This window comes from Engystomops pustulosus, chromosome 4 (assembly GCF_040894005.1).
Source record: "Engystomops pustulosus chromosome 4, aEngPut4.maternal, whole genome shotgun sequence".
NCBI lineage: Eukaryota > Metazoa > Chordata > Amphibia > Anura > Leptodactylidae > Engystomops > Engystomops pustulosus.
Window position 1 is genome coordinate 12,268,746 of NC_092414.1, and position 19,469 is coordinate 12,288,214.

Consider the following 19,469-nt stretch of genomic DNA (forward strand, 5'->3'; position numbering starts at 1 on the left):
TCATCAAACGGTGACACAAATTGACTAAAAAAACAAAGAAAAATCGGACGCTCTCTCGTGCCTTCTCTTTTTAATGAATATAACTCTAATCTCTCCCTGTTCAGTCTTCTGGCGGATTATCAGATTCTCTGGATTATCAGGAGTCACTGCACGCGGCCCCTGCAACTGGAAAAGCCCAGATGTGACAATGAGGAACTCATCAGACTTACATTCTGTCTGTATCTACGCTTCCCCTTAAAGGGGAACTCCGGACATCGTTAGTACTTACATTGTATACAATTTCCAGCTGATGCAGTTTTGTCCTCCGTTCACACAGAAAGTGGCCTTCGGAAATTTTGATAAGCGAATAAAACAATGCATTGTGGGAGCTCAGATCACCCGGTCACATGACGCTTTGGGTGTGAGCGGAGGACAAAAGGTGACAATAGTCCAAGTGGAGAAAAGTTTTGATTAAGTTTCCAAACTTTTCTGTAACTTTGTCTCGATTTGCCCAGTTCTTTAACCCTCTGTATCCCGAGTTTGCGGTTGCTATACCACCGATGGCCTGCAGGTGGCAGTGTGCGACCAGTACAGTATACAAGGACTATTGCAATAGGGGCAGTGAAGCTTTTACAGCCCCATTAAGAACAAGGTCAATAAAAGGAGACTATCAATTAGAAGACGAGAACATCAGGGGCATCACGTGACCCCCGGCCGCTCACAGACGGGAAAGTGGCGCCACCCCAGTACTTACACATCGCACCTCTGCAGGGGCGTTACTTTGTTTTTGTTCTTGTCAACTGTACCCGTAGACAACTGTAAGAAGTTAGGATTTAGTTTGTAGAGTTCCTGAAGCAGCTTCTGCTCGTATTCCTGATGTTTCCCCGCCTGCAGGAAGAGGAAAGGGGAGCGGCGTTAGTCGCAACGCTCTGCAGGGGGCGGTCACAGAACAACAAAAGAGACAAAACATCGCTAGACTCATCACTTGCTCATCAGACTGACGAGGAGGAAAGGGAGGGTCTAGAAGGGGGAAAGGGAGGGCCTAGAAGGGGGAAGAGAAGATGGGAAAGACAATGGACAAGGAAAAGGTGGATGTGAAAGTCAGGAAGCAGTTCATGTGTATAATCCGGCTTGTAGCCAGGTCCCTGCTCTCCTCCATGTCTGCTAGTTAGTATTACAATGTATAGATATGGGTGGGACACAAAGCCCCATCCATGTGATGTATACATTGTCTGTGGCAGATCCATGATCAGTATCACACAGGACACTGTACAGATATATGTATAGATATATGGGGTGGGGGGGCTCCATGTGCTGTATACATCATGTGCTATGAGCGGTAGCCGGTATTACATAGCATAATGTATAGATATAAGAATCTAATCAGCAATGATGGGACAGCACATGTCTGACACCTGGCTGTGTCCTGCGCCGTGGCTCTAGTACGTGGACTCACCTGCATTTCTTCCTTTGTGAAGCTGGCCGCCTCGTCCCCCAGCTCGTGTAGGTACATACAGTCTGGCTTTGGGCACTGCATATTTTTTAAGAAATAACTGCAGTATTTCGTAGTACCTAAAGACGCCTGCAGGGGGGAGAAGAGAGACGGTGCTGTTACTGGAGCCAAAGCATAACCTTATCCTACACATAGGTGCTATTACATAATGCAAGCTGGGACGTCTGAGGGCATGTGCTCACACTGCTGTGCACTCAGCTCTCTGCATTGACATTTCGCATAGTGGTTTTGTACTAAGCCTTTAAAAAAAAGTGAGGTCAATCTTGGAGTATAAATCTATATACCACAGTCCTGCTTCTACTAATAACATACACATAGGTATGATTACACATATATCCAGGGGCAACACTGAATACTGGCTACAGAGAGCACAGAGCACAGCAGTGTGAGGACTACCAGTAAATCCTGGATTAATCCATATTTCACAGTCCAGCTTCTACTAATACCATACACAGATGGTCTGATTACACATCTCTCCAGGGACAATACCCAACAATGGCTGTAGTCTGTACGGTCACCTTTCCCCTATAAGATCGCTGCTTGCTGTCAGTGGATGGAAACACTCAGCTTCCTCTTACAGTGCAGTCTTATTGCACTACAGTGCAGTCATATGACAGCAAGCAGAGATCTTGAAAACCATCTATCTTTCCATACATACAAACAAAACTTTGCTGTAATAAAATTTACAACATCCTCCAGATCCCGAAGTAGGTGCATGTGGCGAACTACTACTCCCATCATTCCAGGGCATGCTGGGAATTGTAATTTAGTAACTGCTTGAAAAAAACCCACAATACGATTCATTGGAAGGAAAAACAGAAGGAAAAGAAAAAATAATAAAAAAAAAAAAAATTCCAGCATAAAAGAAGAGAACAAATCCATAGCGGAAACAAAAGCGCCTCCTCTCTCGTGCGCCTTCACGGCACAATGTAACGACACCGCTGCGAGCACAAGCGCCATTGTCATCAGTGTAACGGGCATGCTGGGGCGGGCATCGTTACTACACCGAGGGGGGGGGGGCGCGCGTGCCAATGTCGTAGGAGGCCCTGCACGGATTTTACCTGGAATCCCTGCAAAAAAACCTGGAATGCTTCTACTTAACCCATTGGGGACCAGGAAGAATTTCAATTCTCTGCATCACAGCACAAGGACGGCCCCTGCCGCTCTGATCTGTCATAGTGGTCGGGTCTGGTATTGCAGGATCGAGGATAAGAGCCTCATGTCTAGGGGAGTCAAGGACCCCCAGACAATACCCCATTCACTTCTATGAGGCAGTTCTGCCCCCTAGAGGTGAGGGCTTAGCACAAACTCCTTCTCCTGACTGATACTGGCCACTTAAAGGTGAAGTGCAGAAATAGAAAAAAATGGCTGCCGTCTTGCAGGGCTGCGTTCGATGCTCCATTATGTTTTTGCAATGCTGGACAACCCCTTTAAGGACTTCATTCTCTGGAGAGCTGTGAAGTCATACCTACCGGCTGTATGCCTCAATGCACAGAGCGCAGCAGTGTGAGGACATGATACAATCGTGGAATATAAATCTATATTTCACAGTCCTGCTGCTACTAACATAGAAAAAAGGCATGATTACACATCTCTCCAGGGACAACACCCAACACTGTTTGCACAGAGCACAGCAGTGTGAGGACATGCCTACAATACAGTCCTAGAATATAAAGCAATTATTCATAGTCCTGCTGCTATTATCAACATACGTAAAGGTATGATGATCACACATCTCTCCAGGCACAATAGTGACTGCAGAGAGCACAGCAGTGTGAGGACAAGCCTCCAGTACAATGCCATTATTCATAATACTGCTGCTACTATCAACATACGTAAAGGTATGATGATTACGGATCTAAAACACTGGCTGCACAGAGCACAGCAGTGTGAGGACAAGCCGCCAAGACAGTCCTAGAATATAAAGTCATTATTCATAGCCCTGCTGCTACTATCAACGTACGTAAAGGTATGATGATCACACATCTCTCCAGGCACAATAGTGACTGCAGAGAGCACAGCAGTGTGAGGACATGCCCCCAGTACAATCCTGGAACACAAAGCCATCTATCACAGTCCTGCTGCTACTAACCCCACACACACACATAAAAGGTCTATATATCAGTTGTATCGGGTCGGCCATGATATCTGTGACATTACCTTTAGCGTCCGGCCGTCTACTACCACGTTGTTGACACATTGTATAGCGCGGAGTGCGTCTTCTGACCGGATGTATGTGACGTACGCGCTGGCACTTGGACCCTGGAAGAGAAGCAAAAAAGAAAAAAAAAAAAGTTTTCAAAAACTTTTTCATAAAGCGCCTTGTGTTCTGGTTCAACTCCGTCCTTATGACCTCTTCAAGGGGTCGTCTCATTAGGAAGACAGATAATAGTACGTGAATGGACACTCCCCCTTAAAGGGGCTTCCAAAATTAGAAAAACACGGCTGCTGCTGCTGCGTAGTTATAGCGATTAGTGCAGATCTGTAATTCCACCTGTAGACAGTGGTGGCGCTGCATTAGCCGCTGCATTTGTATGCTGACAATGTCATAGACCTCTGTGTCCAGGACATTCGGGGGGAGAGGTCGTGGGTCTTATCTGCAGACATTATGGGATGGGAATGAATGAGGTTTCAAAACATGTTAGAAATCTTCTTATGGACACAGTGATTGCAATATTACAGGGATGGGGGAGCTCCGCCCCGTGCCAAGTGCCATAGGAGCGCAGCATTACAGGGGCGGTTTTCTAGATCTCTGCTTGCTGTCAAACAGGGAGCTTCATTGTTTACTTCCTGTGGATAAGAACAGGTCCCTGATCATGTGATATAACGAGGCCTGCGCCTGTGTGACATCACATGATTGGGGATATAACGAGACCTGCACCAATGTGATGCCACATGACCGGGGACATAAACCTTGGAGCCTTGGAAAGCTGGGTGACGGCCGGTGTACATTCTGTATTATCGGTCTCCTAGACTTGGAGGACACCCACCTGTGAGCCTGCATAGGATGTGCTGTTGTTGATTACAACTTTGTGTATTTTCCCAAACTTCCCAAAATATTCTGGCCTTTTTAAAACCTGCGGAAGAGAGAAATTACATTAATAGGCCTTAACATGCAATAAGAGTTCTTAAAGGGATTTTTTTTTTTTTGAGAAGTCATCCTCACCTACCTTCACGACTCCGTTAAAGGGGCTGTCCGGAGGTTGGTAAACATGTTTACTTACAAAAAAACAGCGCCACCACCTAAGCGTGGTTAGAACCGGTATTGCAGCTCAGCTGTATAGAGATGAATGGAGCTTAGTTGCAATAACACAACCAACCTATGATCAGGAGAGGAGCTGTTTTTTTGGAAAAAAAGCGCCTTGTTTTTTTAACTTATGGACAACCCCTTTAACGATTTTGGCATCGATGTTAGATGGGAGGGGATCTGACAACTGGAAACCACACAATGTGCTGATATAAGTGCAGCCTGTGGATGGAGGTGGAAGGACACAACAGCGCCACCCACTGCATAGTGGCCAGGCTGGGGTACTGCAGTACCTGCGGGTGGTGGAACCCCCTATAAACCTACCTCTGGGTCTGCGAGGCGTTGTGAGAGGCCCACTACAAAGACTAGGTTCTTCTGCACCACGCGCACGCTGGCCAGATGTTTGCGGTTTTCGGAGATCTTCTGTTTGCGTTCGTTCTGTTTCTGCTTCTTTTCATTCTTTATCCTCTGCAGTTCTTCCTGGGAGAGGGGTTTGTAGACGGCGGGGTCTTCTGGATATGGCTGAGGGAGGAGAGAGGCAACGTGAGCGTCGCTTTACTTATATAATGGGGGGCTGTCCGCTGACCCCCAAGAGATAATGGCATATCCTGGTAACATATGTAAGATAGGAGTTCCCCTTTAAGGGCTGTGTGGTTGGATGAAACTGATGTATTTCCAGGACTGACAGTAACAACCTATCAAAGCTCAATGTATCAACGTGGTCAATGGTGCATGTATTTATATTTCAGGATTTTAATGTGGATGCATCCTCACACTGCTGAGCTCTGAGGTCTCTGCATTGAGCATTGGACAATTTTGGATTTATATTTCAGGATTGTAATGTGGACATATCCTCACACTGCTGAGCTCTGAGCTCTCTGCATTGAGTATTGGACAATTTTGGATTGATATTTCAGGACTGTAATGTGGACGTATCCTCACACTGCTGAGCTCTGAGCTCTCTGCAGTAAGAATTAGACAATTTTGGATTTATATTTCACGATTGTAATGTGGACGTATCCTCACACTGCTGAGCTCTCTGCATTGAGTATTGGACAATTTTGGATTGATATTTCAGGATTGTAATGTGGACGTACCCTCACACTGCTGAGCTCTGAGCTCTCTGCATTAAGAATTAGACAATTTTGGATTGATATTTCAGGATTGTACTTGGAACCGCGGGGAGGTCTGTAGAGCAAATCAATGCAGAGAGCCAAGGGCACAGCAGTGTAAGGACACAACCTTCAGTACAATACTGGGAACATAAACCCATATATCACAGCCCTGCTGCTACTAACATACACAGCTGTAAGATTACAAATCTCTCCAAGGGACAATACCTAACACTGGCTGCAGAGAGCTCAGAGAACAGCATTGTGATTACACCCGCGCAATACGGTCCTGGAATATAAATCCACATTTCACAGTCCTGCCTCTACTAACAGCATACACCAAGGGCTGATTAAATCTCTCCAGAGACTATACCTGGACTATACCATGGAGACAGCTAAGAGCACAGCAGTGTTAGGACACGCGGTGTAGTCAGGACTCACCTTTCTGCATGCGGGGCAGAGCCCGTTCTCGTCTGTGCGTATGCGGTGCCAGCAGAAGCGGCAGATCTGATAGCCGCACGTGCAGGGGAAGAAATTGATGTCGTCGATTTCCAGCGGCTCCATGCACAGGGGGCACTCCACGGGGTCCTCCTTCACATCGGGGCTGCGGGACATCTTTCTGGGATCCCAAAAACGGAGAAGGAAAGCAAAACAAAACCAAAAATGTAGGTTTTCCAGGCTGAGAAATAATTTAGTGAAAATTAAAAATCCGTGACACAGTAATCTGGAAGAGAAGAAGAGGAGACACCAGGGGGTTAGTCAGGATTATAGGATGGGGATACTGGGGGGTAATAATATGCAGGTAATGCCCCCCCATCCTAAAACAAGGAGCCTCAGTAATAAGTGGACGGCAACGGGAGACCGCAGTAGGATCGGAGCAGTTAGTGAGGGCACTCAAGTGGGAGGGGGGCGTGGTATGACCGGAGCGGTAAGAGGGAGGGGGGCGTGGTATGACCGGAGCGGTAAGAGGGAGGGGGGCACGGTATGACCGGAGCGGTAAGAGGGAGGGGGGCACGGTATGACCGGAGCGGTAAGAGGGAGGGGGGCACGGTATGACCGGAGCGGTAAGAGGGAGGGGGGCACGGTATGACCGGAGCGGTAAGAGGGAGGGGGGCACGGTATGACCGGAGCGGTAAGAGGGAGGGGGGCACGGTATGACCGGAGCGGTAAGAGGGAGGGGGGCACGGTATGACCGGAGCGGTAAGAGGGAGGGGGGCACGGTATGACCGGAGCGGTAAGAGGGAGGGGGGCACGGTATGACCGGAGCGGTAAGAGGGAGGGGGGCACGGTATGACCGGAGCGGTAAGAGGGAGGGGGGCACGGTATGACCGGAGCGGTAAGAGGGAGGGGGGCACGGTATGACCGGAGCGGTAAGAGGGAGGGGGGCACGGTATGACCGGAGCGGTAAGAGGGAGGGGGGCACGGTATGACCGGAGCGGTAAGAGGGAGGGGGGCACGGTATGACCGGAGCGGTAAGAGGGAGGGGGGCACGGTATGACCGGAGCGGTAAGAGGGAGGGGGGCACGGTATGACCGGAGCGGTAAGAGGGAGGGGGGCACGGTATGACCGGAGCGGTAAGAGGGAGGGGGGCACGGTATGACCGGAGCGGTAAGAGGGAGGGGGGCACGGTATGACCGGAGCGGTAAGAGGGAGGGGGGCACGGTATGACCGGAGCGGTAAGAGGGAGGGGGGCACGGTATGACCGGAGCGGTAAGAGGGAGGGGGGCATGGTATGGCTGAAGCGGTAAGAGGGGAGGGGTGACATGGTATGACCGGAGCGGTGAGAGGTGACATGGTATGACCGGAGCGGTGAGAGGGGAGAGGTGACATGGTATGACCGGAGCGGTGAGAGGGGAGGGGTGACATGGTATGACCGGAGCGGTGAGAGGGGAGGGGTGACATGGTATGGCCGGAGCGGTGAGAGGGGAGGGGTGACATGGTATGACCGGAGCGGTGAGAGGGGAGGGGTGACACGGTATGACCGGAGCGGTGAGAGGGGAGGGGTGACATGGTATGACCGGAGCGGTGAGAGGGGAGGGGTGACATGGTATGACCGGAGCGGTGAGAGGGGAGGGGGGCACGGTATGACCTGTACAGTTCAGCAGGATTAGGCGCACACATATTAGGAATCCAGAGCTCCTCTCACCACAGTCCTTATGAGAAAGAATCTGATCACTAAGGCCGGGCTATGGATACATTGTAACCAGTGTATACAGCAGTCACCGGGGGCACAATCCTTCCTGTCTTACCAATCAGATTCCTGGAAGACAAAGCCGGACCCTCCTATGCTGACCATACAGTGGTCTCATAACCTGAGCGAGGACCCCGGAGAGATGCTGAAGAGCTGGAGGGGATCTGCCCCCAATGTAAGAGGGAATGGAGTGTAGGGACACATATTGTTATCAACGTTCTCAAGCAAATTCTGATAATCTCATATCCACAGCATATGTAATAAATAGGAAATGATTCATGTACCCCCCCCCCCCCCCCACCAAATGTAAATTGATAAATATTCCCACACAGATACAAATCCTCTTCCAACCAGGAATGGTTAATGTGACACAGATTCAGGCCCTCAGATTCTCCCGAAGTCATAGCAACCGGAGAGACACAGGAGGACAATGTACAGCACAGAAAGCCTTTCACTGGTACCGAGCGCATCACCAGGGGAGAGGAACCAGCCCAACACAGGAGGGGGCAGCAAGGGTTAAATAAGACCCTACTAACCGCACAGAGGAGGGGGCGGTATTATAGTAGTTATATTCCTGTACATAGGGGGCAGTATTATAGTAGTTATATTCCTGTACATAGGGGGCGGTATTATAGTAGTTATATTCCTGTACATAGGGAGCAGTATTATAGTAGTTATATTCCTGTACATAGGGGGCAGTATTATAGTAGTTATATTCCTGTACATAGGGGGCAGTATTATAGTAGTTATATTCCTGTACATAGGGGGCAGTATTATAGTAGTTATATTCTTGTACATAGGGGGCAGTATTATAGTAGTTATATTCCTGTACATAGGGGGCAGTATTATAGTAGTTATATTCCTGTACATAGGGGGCGGTATTATAGTAGTTATATTCTTGTACATAGGGGGCAGTATTATAGTAGTTATATTCCTGTACATAGGGGGCAGTATTATAGTAGTTATATTCTTGTACATAGGGAGCAGTATTATAGTAGTTATATTCCTGTACATAGAGGGCAGTATTATAGTAGTTATATTCCTGTACATAGGGGGCAGTATTATAGTAGTTATATTCTTGTACATAGGGGGCAGTATTATAGTAGTTATATTCTTGTACATAGGGGGCAGTATTATAGTAGTTATATTCCTGTACATAGGAGACAGTATTATAGTAGTTATATTCCTGTACATAGGAGACAGTATTATAGTAGTTATATTCCTGTACATAGGAGGCAGTATTATAGTAGTTATATTCCTGTACATAGGGGCAGTATTATAGTAGTTATATTCTTGTACATAGGGGGCAGTATTATAGTAGTTATATTCTTGTACATAGGGGGCAGTATTATAGTAGTTATATTCTTGTACATAGGGGGCAGTATTATAGTAGTTATATTCCTGTACATAGGGGACAGTATTATAGTACAGGCGGTCCCCTACTTAAGGACACCCGACTTACAGACAACCCATAGTTACAGACGGACCCCTCTGCCCCCTATGACCCCTGGTGAAGCTCTCTGGATGCTTTACTATAGTCCCAGACTGCAATGATCAGCTGTAAGGTGTCTGTAATGAAGCTTTATTGATAATCCTTGGTCCAATTACAGCAAAAATTTTGAAACTCCAATTGTCACCGGGGCAAAAAAAAAAAAAATGTCTAGAACTTCAATTATAAAATATACAGTTTCGACTTACATACAAATTCAACTTAAGAACAAACCCCCAGTCCCTATCTTGTACGTAACCCGGGGACTGCCTGTAGTTATATTCCTGTACATAGGGGGCAGTATTATAGTAGTTATATTCCTGTACATAGGGGGCAGTATTATAGTAGTTATATTCCTGTACATAGGGGGCAGTATTATAGTAGTTATATTACTGTACATAGGGGGCAGTATTATAGTAGTTATATTCCTGTACATAGGGGCAGTATTATAGTAGTTATATTCCTGTACATAGGGGGCAGTATTATAGTAGTTATATTCTTGTACATAGAGGGCAGTATTATAGTAGTTATATTCTTGTACATAGGGGGCAGTATTATAGTAGTTATATTCCTGTACATAGGGGGCAGTATTATAGTAGTTATATTCCTGTACATAGGGGGCAGTATTATAGTAGTTATATTCTTGTACATAGGGGGCAGTATTATAGTAGTTATATTCTTGTACATAGGGGGCAGTATTATAGTAGTTATATTCCTGCACATAGAGGCAGTATTATAGTAGTTATATTACTGTACATAGGGGGCAGTATTATAGTAGTTATATTCTTGTACATAGGGGGCAGTATTATAGTAGTTATATTCCTGTACATAGGGGGCAGTATTATAGTAGTTATATTCCTGTACATAGGGGGCAGTATTATAGTAGTTATATTCTTGTACATAGGGGGCAGTATTATAGTAGTTATATTCCTGTACATAGGGGGCAGTATTATAGTAGTTATATTCTTGCACATAGGGGCAGTATTATAGTAGTTATATTCCTGTACATAGGGGGCAGTGTTATAGTAGTTATATTCCTGTACATAGGGGGCAGTATTATAGTAGTTATATTCCTGTACATAGGGGGCAGTATCATAGTAGTTATATCCTTGTACATAGGGGGCAGTATAATATATATATATATATATATATATCACTTCCTTACAGGTGACAGCAGTCGGACGCTCTCTCGGGTCACATGAGTAGAGGTGTTTTCTGTATGAGATCATGAGATAAAGTCTTAAGGAATTTCCCAGCACAAGTAGTAGAAGCTGTGAAGCTGACATGTTATGTTGCTATTAGATCATGAAGTCTATAATACGTCACATTAAAGCATCTACTGATCTATCGGCAGAACCCACCATGCAGCCATAGGAAGACCCCCCGGTCCTATACAACAAGAAGAAGGAGAACCCCTCCCCCCCAGGGCTTCTTGTTATCTTAGGATAAAATCTAGAAACAGATATGGACCAACTTTCCTTTAGTCTGAATAAGGACAGTTCTTATTAAAGACCACCCGGACCCCCAGCCCCAGAGAGAGGAATGTGATGAGTGGAGGGAAGTTACACAGACTTCTCCTGGGGGACAGGAATGCAGAGCGGAGAATAACTTACAGGACAGGTAGTAAAAATGTCACCACAGAAAAGCGCCAACAACATTACCATAACAATAGAGGTAAAACACGTACTAGAGGGTCAGCTCCTCCTGCTCTATAACAGGCTGCCTGCAGATAGGACACTATGTACAATCTGCTCACCTCCTCCTGCTCTATGACATGCTGCCTGCAGATAGGACACTATGTACAATCTGCTCAGCTCCTCCTGCTCTATAACATGCTGCCTGCAGATAGGACACTATGTACAGTCTGCTCAGCTCCTCCTGCTCTATAACATGCTGCCTGCAGATAGGACACTATGTACAATCTGCTCAGCTCCTCCTGCTCTATAACATGCTCCCTGCAGATAGGACACTATGTACAATCTGCTCTGCTCCTCCTGCTCTATAACATGCTGCCTGCAGATAGGACACTATGTACAATCTGCTCAGCTCCCCCTGCTCTATAACATGCTGCCTGCAGATAGGACACCATGTACAATACTTTCCGCTCCTCCTGTTCTATAACATGCTGCCTGCAGATAGGACACTATGTACAATCTGCTTAGCTCCTCCTGCTCTATAACATGCTCCCTGCAGATAGGACACTATGTACAATCTGCTCTGCTCCTCCTGCTCTATAACATGCTGCCTGCAGATAGGACACTATGTACAATCTGCTCAGCTCCCCCTGCTCTATAACATGCTGCCTGCAGATAGGACACTATGTACAATCTGCTCAGCTCCTCCTGCTCTATAACATGCTGCCTGCAGATAGGACACTATACACAATGTGCTCAGCTCCTCCTGCTCTATAACATGCTCCCTGCAGATAGGGCACTCTGTGCAATCTGCTCAGCTCCTCCTGCTCTATAACAGGCTGCATGCAGATAGGACACTATGTACAATCTGCTCAGCTCCTCCTGCTCTATAACATGCTGCCTGCAGATAGGACACTATGTACAGTCTGCTCAGCTCCTCCTGCTCTATAACATGCTGCCTGCAGATAGGACACTATGTACAATCTGCTCAGCTCCTCCTGCTCTATAACATGCTGCCTGCAGATAGGACACTATGTACAATCTGCTCAGCTCATCCTGCTCTATAACATGCTGCCTGCAGATAGGACACTATGTACAATGTGCTCAGCTCCTCCTGCTCTATAACATGCTGCCTGCAGATAGGACACTATGTACAATACTTTCCGCTCCTCCTGTTCTATAACATGCTGCCTGCAGATAGGACACTCTGTACAATCTGCTCAGCTCCTCCTGCTCTATAACATGCTGCCTGCAGATAGGACACTATACACAATGTGCTCAGCTCCTCCTGCTCTATAACATGCTCCCTGCAGATAGGGCACTCTGTGCAATCTGCTCAGCTCCTCCTGCTCTATAACATGCTGCCTGCAGATAGGGCACTCTGTGCAATCTGCTCAGCTCCTCCTGCTCTATAACAGGCTGCATGCAGATAGGACACTATGTACAATCTGCTCAGCTCCTCCTGCTCTATAACATGCTGCCTGCAGATAGGACACTATGTACAGTCTGCTCAGCTCCTCCTGCTCTATAACATGCTGCCTGCAGATAGGACACTATGTACAGTCTGCTCAGCTCCTCCTGCTCTATAACATGCTGCCTGCAGATAGGACACTATGTACAATCTGCTCAGCTCCTCCTGCTCTATAACATGCTGCCTGCAGATAGGACACTATGTACAATCTGCTCAGCTCATCATGCTCTATAACATGCTGCCTGCAGATAGGACACTATGTACAATGTGCTCAGCTCCTCCTGCTCTATAACATGCTGCCTGCAGATAGGACACTATGTACAATGTGCTCAGCTCCTCCTGCTCTATAACATGCTGCCTGCAGATAGGACACTATGTACAATGTGCTCAGCTCCTCCTGCTCTATAACATGCTGCCTGCAGATAGGACACTATGTACAATCTGCTCAGCTCCTCCTGCTCTATAACATGCTGCCTGCAGATAGGACACTATGCACAATCTGCTCAGCTCCTCCTGCTCTATAACATGCTGCCTGCAGATAGGACACTATGCACAATCTGCTCAGCTCCTCCTGCTCTATAACATGCTGCCTGCAGATAGGCACCTGATCGCACCCCTTTAAGAGTTGGTGTCCGGCGGGTGACTCTGGGGGGAGATATTTTTAGGTTTGGTATTTTTTCGCTGACTCTGCAGTTAATATCATTTCTCTGCTGGCAAAGCAAATCAGGAGAGAATGAATGGAGCCGAGGAGACACTTTGCAGGTTTCTCCGGAGCCGCCGCTTCCCGGGGTCCGGACGCTTCTGTATATAGACGCAGGGACGCTCCGTGCCAATCACATCCACTGGTGGGCAGTGCAGGGCGCTGGCGGAGCTGTGCCCGCTGATAGCGGACCACCGGACCCTCCCACCGGAGGAAAAGAAAGCAGCAACAACTGAACAAAATACACGCAAAAAATATATAAAAATGCAAAGTAGGAAATGTGAACCTAATGGAAATCTGACTGCATTGTGTATTACACTACAACAGGCTGTACACATGTATGTACCCGAGTATAAGCCCAGGCTCCTCGTTATACCACTAATTACTGGGAAGACATAATGACTCTAGTGTAAGGGAGGGAAATGCATTGGTCAAAGCTGCCGCCCCCCAGCCTTAGCACCACAGCCTGGCAGCGCGGCGGTTCAGCGGTTAGCACTACAGCCTGGCAGCACGGCGGCTCAGCGGTTAGCACCACAGCCAGGCAGCGCGGCAGCTCAGCGGTTAGCACCACAGCCAGGCAGCGCGGCAGCTCAGTGGTTAGCACTACAGCCTGGCAGCACTGAGGACCTGGGTTCAAGTGCCAGGGTCAACAACGGCAAAGAGTTTGTATGTTCTATTCTCGTTTGCGCGGGTTCTCTCCGGTCACTGCTCAGCAATCGGTTGCTGAACCGAATACCCACAACTTTGACTCCACCAGGTCAGGGGGTCACCAAGGTGCTGCCACTGACCCTTGACCTAGGAAGAGTTATCGGAGTAGCAGGAAGCAGACGGCGAGACGATTTACCTTAAATTGTGTGCAACCGGGGGTCAGTGAACCTGTAAACAGATGAGTCAATCGCTTCCTGCGCCGTTATCTAGGTGAAGGCGAAGTTTACCAGGAAGCAGAAGAGAAATAAATACAGGTCATCCTTAAAGGGGCGCTCCAGGACCAGCGGCGACTTACGGTGGGGGGGGGGGGGCTGTAGGGCTCCGCACTGCGCCATTTTCTACTTTCAAAGTGAATCCAAGCACCTGCAATAGACCGCTTTTCTCCCCAACTTACTAAACCATATGCACGCATGGCCGAGTGTGCATGTATTTGCCATGGGGGGAGGGTACTAGCTGCTGCAGACCCCTGGGGAGGGATATCGGAGCTTAGGGAGACCAGATAATTCATCCAAGAAACTCTGTCCCCCTTCTTTAATTGGCGATGCGTTCAATCTTGTGGCAGAGCTTGCATGTGGCACAGGGAAGCAGGGAGTAGCTGGCAGATAGTACAGACTGTACATTGAGTCATCCTCGGCGCTGGGATCATTTGATTTGTCTCCTCTATGACTAATGCTACAATATGTCTCACGTTTCCCGAAGATTTCTGCACTGCGAGGGGCTGACATCACAGACTGCTGCAGGAGTCCTCCTTAAAGGGCTACTCCTTAAAGGTCACCAACGCAAGTTAAGTACGAGCGCGAATGTCCTTTTACTCTATAGGACTGATGGAGAGTCAGACTCCACTTCCCGGATCCCCCGCTCTCACGATCTAGGGTGGTCCCCGTGCGGGCAGAGGTGTCACTGAGGCGGGGGGATCTGTCAGCGTCTCGGTGGTCGGGGGCTATGATTGGAAACGTCTGCAGTAATGTGTCACCGCGTACGACCCAAAAATAGACAAGAGGAGAGGAAGAGCAAGAGTTAAAGGGCCGGCGATCCTTAAGGAGGGAAAAATCAATCACTAGGGAGGAGGGACTAACACAACGTTTAGCCTTAAAGTGGCTGCTAACAGCGAGCAATAGCTCTCATCCGACAAAGGATTGAGGCATCCCTTTAAATCTGTGTTACCCATTAATGTTCCTCGTTTTTTTTTTTTTAAATCCTGGAAATCAGGAATATTTTGCCGCAATTTAGGGGCCGGTCAGCGGTGATTGGTCAACGGATCCAGCGGAGGAACAGCAACTTAAAGATGAAAATCGACAAATTCTTCTTCAAGGAGGTTGGCCAAGATTATAAACACAACGGCAGCGCCACCACCTGCTCGTAGGCTGTACATGAGACCGTCCCCGGTGCGGGCGCAGTCCCACCTGACCGAGAGACCGTCCCCGGTGCGGGCGCAGTCCCACCTGACCGAGAGACCGTCCCCGGTGCGGGCGCAGTCCCACCTGCCCGAGAGACCGTCCCCGGTGCGGGCGCAGTCCCACCTGACCAAGAGACAGTCCAAGGGCCGGGCGCAGTCCAACATGACCGAGACGGTGCCCGGCATGAGCGCAGTCCCACCTGACTGAGAGACCGTCCCCGGGCAGAGCACAGTCCCACCTGACCGAGAGACATCACATCAACAACCAATCCATGGACGGGCCGCCTATAAAAGTGATGGGAGTGATGGGGCACACAATAAGGTCACTTCCTATACAATAGTACATGCTCTCACAGCGTGGACAGCTACTACTACTACTACTACTACAGCGACTACAACGCCCATCATATTAAGCCACAGCTGTGTATCCTAGGAGGATACAACATCATTTTCTATAGAGCGAGGCCACATACCGGACCCCTCTCCCACCAACCGTACAAAATGTGACTGTAAGGTGCTGGACAATGACTCCCACCAAGAGGACGCTGCCCAGATCCACAATCATCATCCACGGCCGAGGTGCAGCAGGTCTGGCAGGTGAGAACCAGGAGCATCGTATTATAGGGGGGTCCTTACTTCTCCTTACTGAAGATGAGGGGAATAATGGGGGGCAGATAACAGGGTGAAGCGTGGCGGCCGACTACAGGACAATGGTATATACTACTGATACAGGGGAAGAAGGAAGAAGACCCCCAACACCACTGGAAGCAACTCCTCCTATGTCTACTTTACTCATGAAGAAGGATCTCCTACATGGCGGGGAAAAAAAAAAAAAAAAAAAGTCCTGCAACAACACTGGAAGGAAGTCCTACGATGTTGACAAGAAGTGAAGAAAGTGGTGCTCCTACATGGCGGGAAAAAGGAAGTCCTGCTACAACACCAGAAGGACTAGAATAAGGAAGTCCCGCTACAACACATTAAGGACGGGAATAAGGAAGTCCCGCTACAACACAGGAAGGACGGGAATAAGGAAGTCCCGCTACAATACAGGAAGGATGGGAATAAGCAAGTCCCGCTACAACACCAGAAGGACGGGAATAAGGAAGTCCCGCTACAACACCAGAATGACGGGAATAAGCAAGTCCCGCTACAACACAGGAAGGACGGGAATAAGCAAGTCCCGCTACAACACAGGAAGGACGGGAATAAGCAAGTCCCGCTACAACACAGGAAGGACGGGAATAAGCAAGTCCCGCTACAACACAGGAAGGACGGGAATAAGCAAGTCCCGCTACAACACCAGAAGGACGGGAATGAGGAAGTCCTGCTACAACACCAGAAGGACGGGAATGAGGAAGTCCTGCTACAACACCAGAAGGACGGGAATGAGGAAGTCCTGCTACAACACCAGAAGGACGGGAATGAGGAAGTCCTGCTACAACACCAGAAGGACGGGAATGAGGAAGTCCTGCTACAACACCAGAAGGACGGGAATGAGGAAGTCCTGCTACAACACCAGAAGGACGGGAATGAGGAAGTCCTGCTACAACACCAGAAGGAAGTCGTCCTATGTCAACAAGAAATGACAGCTCCTCCTACATGGCGCGAAGAAGGAAGTCCAGCCACAACACTGGAAGGAAGGGAAGAATCCGCTTACATCTTCCTGCTATGCCAGGGGATAATAAGCACGATCATCTCCCCGCTGGGGAAGTAGGGATCAGTGTGGGGCAGTCTGGAGGGTCTTCCCGCTCCCCTCTTGGGAAGTTACTGAGGCCTGGTCAGTAGAGGAGCCTGGGTATACAATACAGAGTATACAGCTGTATACAGAGGTGATAGACACTATACATGCAGAGGTTGGTTTGGTGGAGACTGTATATAGTAGAGAACAACAGGGTATAGAGAGGGAAGGCCGAAAAATATAGTACAGGGTGAGATATATATACATATACACACACACACAGTACAGGGTGAGAGATATATACATATATACACACACACAGTACAGGGTGAGAGATATATACATATACACACACACACAGTACAGGGTGAGAGATATATACATATACACACACACACAGTACAGGGTGAGAGATATATACATATACACACACACACAGTACAGGGTGAGAGATATATACATATATACACACACACAGTACAGGGTGAGAGATATATACATATACACACACACAGTACAGGGTGAGAGATATATACATATATACACACACACACAGTACAGGGTGAGAGATATATACATATATACACACACACACACAGTACAGGGTGAGAGATATATACATATATACACACACACACACAGTACAGGGTGAGAGATATATACATATACACACACACACAGTACAGGGTGAGAGATATATACATATATACACACACACAGTACAGGGTGAGAGATATATACATATACACACACACAGTACAGGGTGAGAGATATATACATATACACACACACACAGTACAGGGTGAGAGATATATACATATACACACACACACAGTACAGGGTGAGAGATATATACATATACACACACACACAGTACAGGGTGAGAGATATATACATATACACACACACAGTACAGGGTGAGAGATATATACATATACACACACACAGTACAGGGTGAGATATATATACATATACACACACACACAGTACAGGGTGAGAGATATATACATATATACACACACACAGTACAGGGTGAGAGATATATACATATACACACACACACAGTACAGGGTGAGAGATATATACATATATACACACACACACAGTACAGGGTGAGAGATATATACATATACACACACACACAGTACAGGGTGAGAGATATATACATATATACACACACACACAGTACAGGGTGAGAGATATATACATATATACACACACACACAGTACAGGGTGAGAGATATATACATATATACACACACACACAGTACAGGGTGAGAGATATATACATATATACACACACACACACAGTACAGGGTGAGAGATATATACATATACACACACACACAGTACAGGGTGAGAGATATATACATATACACACACACACAGTACAGGGTGAGATATATATATATATATATATATATATATATATACACACAGTACAGGGTGAGATATATATATATATATATATATATATATATATATATATATACACACACACACACAGTACAGGGTGAGATCAGGTGGGAGGAGCTGTATACAGTAGTGGAGAACAGGGCAGTATATACAGGGGGAGATGAGAGATCAGGTAGTAGGTGCCCTGTTTACAGAGGTAAGTACTGTGATCTCTGTATACAGGGTATGAGGTGTATATAACATGGGGGGGGCAGAATATAAAATCATATATACACAGGTGTGTCTACAGAGGTAAGGGCTGATGTTTTAAAGTACATACAGGGTGAGAGATGTATATAAGGTAAGTACAAGCAGTATATAGGGTGATGTAGAGGTAAGGGTACAGGGGGAGCAGTATATACAAAAGGCAAGTATACAGGTTGAGAGGTGTATATAAGCAGAACATACAGGGTGATAGAGGTAGGTGCTCAGGATGAGCAGTATATATAGGTAAGTGCTCAGGGTGAGCAGTATAAATAGGAGGTAAGCACACAGGGTGAGCTGTGTAGATAGGAGGTAAGTGCTCGGTAGAGCAGTATCTTTAGGAGGTAGGTGCTCAGGGTGAGCAGTGTATGCAGAGGTAAGTACACAGTGAAAGGTGTATAAATGGTTGGTACAAGCAGTACATACAGGGTGATAGAGGTAAGTACACAGGGAGAGCAGTCTATATATAGAGGTAAGTACACAGGGTGAGCAGTATATACAGAGGTAGGTGCTCATGGTGAGCAGTGTATATAGGAGGTAGGTGCTCATGGTGAGCAGTGTAGAGGTAAGTACACAGTGAAAGGTGTATAAATGGTTGGTACAAGCAGTACATACAGGGTGATAGCGGTAAGTACACAGGGTGAGCGGTATATACATACAGGTAAGTACACAGGAGGTAAGTGTTGGGGGTG

At 47.3% G+C, this 19,469-nt stretch overlaps 1 protein-coding gene across 11 annotated transcripts in view; it reads right to left on the reverse strand.

Annotated features, from left to right (window-relative positions):
- CNOT4 (CCR4-NOT transcription complex subunit 4) overlaps nt 1–19,469 on the reverse strand; it is a 36,788-nt gene that overhangs the window by 16,809 nt on the left and 510 nt on the right. For 5 of the 11 annotated variants that reach the window (XM_072145158.1, XM_072145160.1, XM_072145163.1 and 2 more), the window contains exons 2-7: nt 6,293–6,575; nt 5,064–5,261; nt 4,483–4,569; nt 3,653–3,754; nt 1,436–1,561; nt 734–867 (exon numbers count right to left, since the gene is read on the reverse strand). In XM_072145158.1, coding sequence (XP_072001259.1) covers nt 734–867; nt 1,436–1,561; nt 3,653–3,754; nt 4,483–4,569; nt 5,064–5,261; nt 6,293–6,575 — 930 coding nt within the window. Of the gene's footprint in view, nt 1–733; nt 868–1,435; nt 1,562–3,652; nt 3,755–4,482; nt 4,570–5,063; nt 5,262–6,292; nt 6,576–8,370; nt 8,392–19,436; nt 19,458–19,469 lie in introns of those variants that run through there. The other 6 variants (XM_072145159.1, XM_072145161.1, XM_072145164.1 and 3 more) reach the window with 3 other exon arrangements.